Genomic DNA, 8,609 nt, shown 5'->3' on the forward strand with positions numbered 1-8,609 from the left:
AGAAGGAGATTCTATAAATTCCCTCTATAACTAACCAATCCTCATGATCAGCAAGTTCTTTTCTGACCTAAATCCCTATTCCTGCCATTTAAACTCATTTCCTCATGTTCTGCCCTCCAGGGAGATAAAGAACAGCTGTCTGCTCCTCTTTGTAATAATCCTCATGGACAGTATTTGCAATAGTCTCCTTTGCCCTAAATACCAAGCTTCGCCTCACCTTTCTTTTTAACTCTTCTGTTGTTTCCCCACAGAGTCCTCCAGTGCTATTCACATCTTTCCTGAATAGTTTCTTCCCCAGGACCTGCCATGGTGAAAGACTTAGAAATAAGAATCCAGTTGTAATATAGATGCCAAAGCGATAGCAGGAAGTCAGATCTGGACAACTCCATGCCATGCTAAAGAAATAAAACATTCTCCATTAAGAAATGGGGTTTTTGTTTTCTTTTTTTGCTGTGGGTTTTTTTTTTTTTTGCTTCTATTTTTCTTTTTTTCCCCCTGTAGAGACAGGGTCTCTCTATGTTGCCTAGGTTGGAGTGCAGAGGCTCTTCACAGGCGAGATCATAGCTCACTGCAGTCTCTAACTCCTGGCCTCAGGAGATCTTCCCCCTTCAGCCTCCTGAGTAGCTGGCACTGTAAGTGACTGCACCTGGCTTTTTCTATTTCTTAAGGCATCTCTGGCAGTATCTAGGCCCAGCCATAGCTAACTGTGAGATGGGTGGAATTAATGCTTAGTATCCTTATCCTTAGTGTACCCTCCTCCTTGAGAGTATGTCAGACACCAAATTCCTCTCTCCCCTACTCACTCTCCCTCCTCTCAAATCTCTGTTCCCTCAATGTGGTTTGAGATTTTAGGAGGAAAGCATGAAGACTGAATACATTTCCTCTGCTGGCCAAGTTTGATATTTATTTACGAGCAAGGCGCCCTCCTTGATTTTCTTAGATGTGTTAATTGGGCCTAGTCTGCTTAGCCACGAGGTCCTCCCTGCCCATTTCCTTTAGGAGCAGCCTGGTTATATTTGTCACCCAATGGATGTTTTAGAGAAAGTTAGTGCTCCACAAAATCAGAGACCACTGCAGTGGAGAGCAGACAGCCAAAAGACCCATCTCAGAAAACCCAGGGGTCTCTGTTGGCCCATTAAGTAGAAGCACCTGCACATTCAACTTTCTTCCTCATCGTGAATTTTTCTGTAGCATCACTTCCATTTGACAATGAAAAAACTTTTTCTTAATTCTGTCAAAAGGTAAGAGTTTTTTTTTTTTGTTTGTTTTGTTTTTTTGAGATGGAGTCTCACTCTGTCACCAGGCTGGAGTGCGGTGGCGTGATCTTGGCTCACTGCAAGCTCCGCCCCCTGGGTTCACGCCATTTTCCTGCCTCAGCCTCCCAAGTAGCTGGGACTACAGGTGCCCACCACCCAACCTGGCTAATTTTTTGTATTTTTAGTGGAGACGGGGTTTCACCATGGTCTCGATCTCCTGACCTCATGATCCACCCGCCTCGGCCTCCCAAAGTGCTGGGATTACAGGCGTGAGCCACCGCACCCAGCCGGTAAGAGTTATTTTTAAAACATGGTTATGTTGAGAAACCTTGCATCTTACATGTGAAAGTAGCCACAGAAGTGGAAAGGATGGTCTGAAGAGGGGACTTTCAATATTTCCCAGCAGATTCTCAGATTCACCTTGGCCCTTTATTGGATCAAAGTCAATATAATATTGGGTTAACTTGACTTATCCAGCTGGTGAGATGTATCCTGCAGTCTTGAGTGCAGAGGCTTCTTTGTTTGTTTGGGGTTTTGTTCTGAAGTGTTTTGCATCACCAGAACAAGAGTTTCCAAAACTCGGGAAGTTGAAAGGTCTCTTTAATAGGCACTGATGAAAATAAACTGACATGGCAACAAATTATATTTGGCAAATAGACATCGGAAAGCAGATATTCAGGCTTCCTGGGCAGGGCATAGTCCTGGCACTTTTCCTGAATGTCAATAATCAAGCACAGGGCAACTCCTGGAGGAGCAAACTTGCTCCCTATTGCTAGATGAAGCAAGGCCTTCTTACTTTTTTACCTGCTATTAGGCTGAGCAAACAAAGCCCAGGTGAGCCAAAGAAGAAAAAGATGGAGTTGCCTCCTGCTTTTCAGATGTATCCTTATTTAAATAGGAAAATGTAAGTTTAAAACGTGGTTCATGCATAGCCACATTAGTCCTTCTAATTGATTATGTGAGGATCCAGCTGGGTATGGACCAACATGTGGTTTGTAAGGGAGTTGAATTCGTAAAGCATATCTAGAGTTGTTTGGGTCTCTGGAGGTTTTTTGTTTTTGTTTTGACATCAGGATAGTTAAGAGATTTGATTCCCTTCTAGAAATAAAGCTTCTACTCTGGGGAAAGTGAATTTTTGGCAGAAAGTTATTGCCATGGGGGCAGATTTCCCCACCCTTAGTTATACACACACATGAAGAGTAGAGGGCAGTGCTGGGGAGCGTCCAAAACATAGGTTTCCAAAAAAGTCAAAAGCAGTGTTTCAGCTGGGCATGGTGTCTCACGCCTGTAATCCCAGCACTTTGGAAGGCCGAGGTGGGCAGATCATGAGGTCAGGAGATCGATACCATCCTGGCTAACACTGTGAAATCCTGTCTCTACTAAAAATACAAAAAATTAGCCAGGCATGGTGGCACGTGTCTGTAGTCCCAGCAACTCCGGAGGCTGAGACAGGAGAATTGCTTGAACCTGGGAGGTGGAGGTTGCAGTGAGCCAAGATCACGCCACTGCATTCCAGCCTGGGGGACAGAGCGAGACTCCGTCTCAAAAAAATAAAAAAATAAAGCAGTGTTTCTCCGCTTCTCAGGAATATTGACCCCAGTCCCCTATCCATCCCGCCAATCCCAGAAGAAAAGATAATTAGAGGAAGTACAACAAGGGCCAAACTTACAACAAGCACATAAATACTTTGAGGTTGATGCAAAAGTGTGTATAACTGTGTGGTTCATGAAAGGGGTGACAGGAAAAGCTGTAACCAGACCCAGGGACATGAGCCAGTTCTACATTTTGCAGAACTGCTTTTTTCACAGAGGCTTTTGAGGGGCCCCAGAAAGAGAATGGAAGTAATGGGGCCAAGTTCCTGCACTGGAGGGCAGGGCCTTTCCTTGAGTGTTTTGTTTTAATGAAGCAACTGGGAGGGTTGCTTATCTCTGGCTGATAGATGTGTATTTCAGCATGACAGGAAAGAGGAGGCTCATTCATCAACAGGCCTGGCCCTCTGGGGTTTCCCACATTGAAGGAGGGGATGCTGCTTACAAGAAGTTTATGAAGTTTATGCTCTGACTTTTCAAAGTAAATGCAGTGTTTTTTATTGGAGAGCCCTGATCACTTTTCCCTACCTAGAGCCATTTTTTGAGGGTTGCACTGAGGCCAGTTTTGCCGAAGAGAAGACTAACTCTAGGGCCTTTTGCACTGTTAAATGCAAACCATGTGTGTGACTTGAGGTTTCCTTCCTCTCCAAAGCACTGCACATTTGGCACGATGAATGGCTTTAACTAAAATGCAGTGGGGTGTGTAATGAAAAGTGGGATGCTTAAAGTGTTAGGAGATACTCACACTGCACCCCACAGGGAACCTCAGTGGGGAAGAGAGGCCATTCGCTGGCAACTGCAGTCCGCATTTGCAAACAGCTAAACCCCTTCCCCAAAAGGTTTTTCCAATAGCAGCTATCCCCCACCCCAATTTCTCAGGTAATTTATCTGTTTGGCACACAAGGCTCTCTCTGCTGTAGCTAGGACAAAGTCTATATTTCACTCCTGTTTTTAACAAGTGCATTCAGAACAAGGCTCCCAAACTTCCAAGGTTCTCTTAACTACAATTTAAAGGTCACACCCTCCACATCCTACAATATCTTAATGAAAGAAGATGGACAGTGTTTCCTGAATACAGGTGCTGGTCAGTTGCCAGTTCACACAGACCAGGTGGTGGTGTTTTCATCAAAGGTTGTAGACCCTGAAATTCAAGGACTTTGTCATCAACTGTCAGAGGTCTTAGCCACTAGAGCTGCCTGTCAGTCAGCTGTCTTCTTTTTCCTATTCATGATGTTTTAAAAATAAAACAACAAATAGCAAAACCTTGTTTTAGAAGGTATTCCAGCCATCTAGGATCTAGTCGCTTCTGTCCCTGGTTGAGAAAAACATCGGTTAAAATGGCAAATGCGGAATAAATGGTCTTTTCAGGAATGCACATACATAATATGCGTCTTTCTCTGACTCTGCCTTTTCTTTCTTAACTGCAGGGGAGACCGCAGGAAGGCAGCAAGTCCCCACCTCCCCGCCAGCCTCGGAAAATAGCAGTGCTGCCCACAGCATCGGCAGCACGCAGAGCACACCTTGCTCCAGCAGCAGCACGGCCTAGCCCAACCCAGTCCAGCCCAGCCCAGCCCAGCCCAGCCCAGCTACTGCCAAGGGCAGGACCAATGACTGAGCCTCATGTCCAGACTCAGAGGGCTGGATTTTGGTTCCCTTGTAAAGACAATGAATTTCAGTATAAAGATCACCCATTGTATTCACCCCACACCCAGGGCTAATATAAACATGACCCTGGGCTTCTGTACCACACTAGAATTCATGTGAGAAAGCTAAAATGGTGGTCTTCTCCACCAGCCCCTCACAGGCTTGGGGGTTTTCAATGTGAAACACATGCCAGTTTTTAAAATGCTGCTTTGTCCAGGTGAGAACATATAATTTGGGGCCCTGAGTTTTACCCAGACTCAAGGAGTTGGTAAAGGGTTAATAGCCAGATAGTAGAACCAGTGAGGAGATGCGGCCAAAGATTCTTTATATCTGAACCAAGATGTAAAACAAGAAATGGCTTTGAGGCTTTCTAAGTGTTCCTCCTGTCTAATTCGCACCTTCGTCTGGATGCACGCTTCTGACTTTGCTGCCACACCCCGTGGGGTCTGATGTGTCCCTTGATGGGTGCTGCCCTCAGCGACTGCACCCTGACAAGTGTCAAGGCAACATTCCTTTCTTATGCCCTGGGCCAAACCAATGCTAATGACCTTATCTGCTTCCTGTTTCTTCCCATACTTGCATACACCACTGCAAAATGTCTTAATGCAAATGTTATATTTCTTATAGGCCTACAGAAATTGAAAATGACCAAAATCAGGAACCACAGATTTGTGCCCATTCCTAATATTTTCTTCTGACAAATTAATATATAAATTGAGGTGAAATTCAGTTATAAAATCAAGGAGAAATTTGCACAGTGATATATTTCTATGTGTATGCAAGTGCAAGTATATAATATGTCATCTGGCACATTCATTTTCTCAGCTGGAGAAAATTTGAAAATGTCCTTATGCTTTTAGAGTTGCAACTTACTCTTAAGTATATTTGCTAGGGTGAGTGTTTCCACTCAAAACCTGTCAACTTAAAAAAAAAAGTAGGCCCTTTTATAAAAACTAAACTCTAGCGAGATGCAAATGTATGGCAAATCCTGTTGGTCTCCAGTTGGTTATCCAAATAGTGTCGCCAGTTCCACCAAGACAGTGCCGAGATTGGAAAAGGGCACTTATTTGGATTGCCTTACTTCTCTTGCCTTAAATATATCCCAAACTCAAAAAGGGCTTGAGGGGAATTTCATTAAATGGAATAATAAGATGCCACTTTGCAGCTAAAATAAGCTCAGTGATGCCTCTATGTTAAAAAAAAAAAAAAAAAAAAAAAGCGAGAGAGAATGCCAGAGGGAAATTATCATGCTAAATTATTTTACTGCTGAAGATAGCTTCATTGCAAATTATTCTTTTTCCAGAATTCCCCCAAACAACTTAGAATTCCATAAGTAGAACAAGTTAGATTCTGCCCCCAAAATATTCTTAAGCAAATCCCACTGCCCTTAAAATAAGGAAGTTATGCCTGGTCGTCTGTGAATGGAACCTCAGTGGGAAATGCTGATGAAGCTTAAAACCTTAGGGCAGTGTCTACACGGGAAACAAGTATGTGGAAATTGACAATCATTTTTACCAAATCGTTGAGTAATAATCTGACTAACCTAATAGATATAGACATTCAATAAGGAAAATTTTAACCAAAACAGATGACTTTAGGGCTGAGATTTCCAGGCTATCTACATTGATCTACTGAAAAGTTTCCAGATTTCCATATACAAAGGAAGAAGACATGAGTTTAGAGAATTTTTTTCCTTTAATTTTTTTTTTTTTTTTAACATAAGGGTATCAGAGTAGAGGACCTAGATTACGCTACCTGTGTTTGAAAATAATGCGCTTTGCCTAACCTTCAGTGGAATGTATTGTTTTAGCATATTCTATGTATAAAAAAGTTTAAAGATGTCTTCAAAGAAGACTAGAGTCTTTAAGTCACTTATAGCTATATTTTACTACAAAATCTGTGTATAAAGATATATTTAAGTGTTTTAGATAAATTTAAGTTACTCCATATGAAATGTTTAATTTCAGCTACTGTGAATTCTTTTGATCAGTCCTTTGCTTTTTTAAAAAACCCTTTCCATCTTGTTAAAAAGAAAATTAGCTATTAGGAGATATTAAAAGATCGATGTCTTAGAAGGGCAGAGTTAAAACCTTCTGTAATATATTTAAATATATATTTTTAAGAGAGATGCTACATTGCCAATGATTTTATAAATAATTTAAAATTAATTTACAAATTTATAGATGCAAACCAAAAGATTTTTTTTAAAAGAGAGAGAGAGGAAAAAAAATCACCTTTTATTTGTTTGGGTCTCATTGTCAGAAGTATTCTTCAGATCAAGAAATCTATGTCAATAAAACCTAATCTCATATTGGAGAGTGAATGTTGTTAAGTATTTCTGAAATGTTTCTAAAAAATGAACATAAAAAAATAAGGTATTTTCTCCCTAGCTTCTCATTACAGTATTTCTAATTGCTTCACACTTTACAGTTTTAATACAAAGTACAAGCTCTACTTTTATAACATGTTCTATGAGTTTCTTTAAAAGTATTGTTGTATTTCAGCTGAACTCTTCATCTGCAGTCTTTTGTTATTTCTGCAGGCTACACCCTTAATTTGCAGAGGCCATTTTGTTTTGTTTGTTTGATGCTGAAGCTGTTGTTGAAATGCCCTAAACTCCAAGGCAGATTGTCTGTATAATACGCTATAGCTTTTCACCATGTGGTGTTTACCAGCTGTTACTCTGTATTTTAAAAAGCCAGAGATTTCTTCTGTCTAAACTGTTTCTATAGCATTTTCTAAACAAAAAAAAATGGTTTTTTCCTTATCTTGGAATAAGATTGTAAATCCATTTCTTGCTTGTGTTCTTAGTGGGCATGATTGTGTGTGTGTGTGGGGTGCTCACACGCGTGCCAGTCTTTTTGTACTGTAACTACCTCATGGTTCGAATGATTGTACTGCTGGTTGTGTTAACAGAGCACATTTTGTTGGGTGAGTCCTATGTGATTTTTTTCATGTTTGTTTTATCTGGGGTTGTTCATGAAACTGACAGATGTTTTTCTAAAAAGGACTATTATCAGTTTCCAAATACAATACTTCTCTCTTCTGGTTTTTCCTGAATGAGCCTGATTTTGTTGCTGGTTTCATCATCTATGAGGGTAAAAAGAGTACCCTTAAAATCCCTGTGGCCAGTTTGAACACCCCCATTGTATTCTTTTCTCTGTTCAGTGTGTCAGCTATTTTGTGAAGATGCTTAGATGTATAGTTTTGATAACCACAGTTTTAAGTCTTTTATCTGTGCATAATAAAAAGATATATATCAATTATTAATATGTGTCTTGTCTTGTCATCATTAAATTCTACCCCTCAGGCTGATGTAACTTTTTTCACTGTGACTTTCTCCTGAATGTATCGTCTGGTCCAACTGTGTTGATGAGGAAGAGGGAGGTGCAGAGCAGAGGGAAGGGCCTACGGACTATAAGAAGAGGGCAGCAGGAGCTGTTGCTCTTCTCAGAGAAGCGTGGCAGGGGACTTGGAAGTGGGTGTCTAGCCCTGGAAACCATTCCTGGGCCTTCTGTCAATCTCCCAGAGTCAAAGAAAAATAATACGTGTTTAAGGTCTACTATTTTTAGCCCCTTCAAATACCCCAGTGCTGCTTCCAGCATTCCATATCTCCAGATGGTACCACCGTCTTCCAGTTGTCCAAGCCAGAAACCTGGGAATTTACAGCCTCTTTGGCTCCGCTCTAACCAAATCAATAAGTCCAAGTGTTATTCTACCTCTAAAATGTCTCTTTCTTCAAACCACTGACTTAGTCCTGCTCCGGCTGTTGTTGCACCCTGCTCAAGAGCCATTGTCTCTTGAGTTGAGTCATTGCAGCAGCCTCCTAACTAGTATGCCAACTTTCCATTTTGCTCCCTTCAATTCTTTCTCCACCATGCAGCCAAAGAAATCCTAAAAAGACTCCATTTTGAGGCCTTTAAGTAATTCCCCAATTTGCCTTCAGGCTAAAGTGCAGATTCCTAAGCGTGGTTCCGAGGAGGCTAATCTGCCTGCCTTCCCAGCTATTTCTCTCACCTCCCCAGATCTCAGTTCTATTTGGCATCCTCACCCACAGACAAATTTGTAATGAAAAAAGTTCTCGTTCAATATCAAATATTACATTACAGCATTGAATATG

At 41.3% G+C, this 8,609-nt stretch overlaps 1 protein-coding gene across 3 annotated transcripts in view; it reads left to right on the forward strand.

Moving 5' to 3' along the window:
* The window catches only part of TGFBR3 (transforming growth factor beta receptor 3), a 205,686-nt gene extending 197,927 nt beyond the window's left edge, over positions 1 to 7,759 (forward strand). For all 3 annotated transcript variants that reach the window (XM_007977984.3, XM_007977985.3, XM_038002872.2), the window contains exon 17: positions 4,273 to 7,759. In XM_007977984.3, coding sequence (XP_007976175.2) covers positions 4,273 to 4,391 — 119 coding nt within the window. In that variant the 3' untranslated portion in view covers positions 4,392 to 7,759. The remainder of the gene's footprint in view (positions 1 to 4,272) is intronic.
* The last annotated feature ends 850 nt before the right edge of the window (positions 7,760 to 8,609 follow it).

Source organism: Chlorocebus sabaeus, chromosome 20, assembly GCF_047675955.1.
Source record: "Chlorocebus sabaeus isolate Y175 chromosome 20, mChlSab1.0.hap1, whole genome shotgun sequence".
Lineage (NCBI taxonomy): Eukaryota > Metazoa > Chordata > Mammalia > Primates > Cercopithecidae > Chlorocebus > Chlorocebus sabaeus.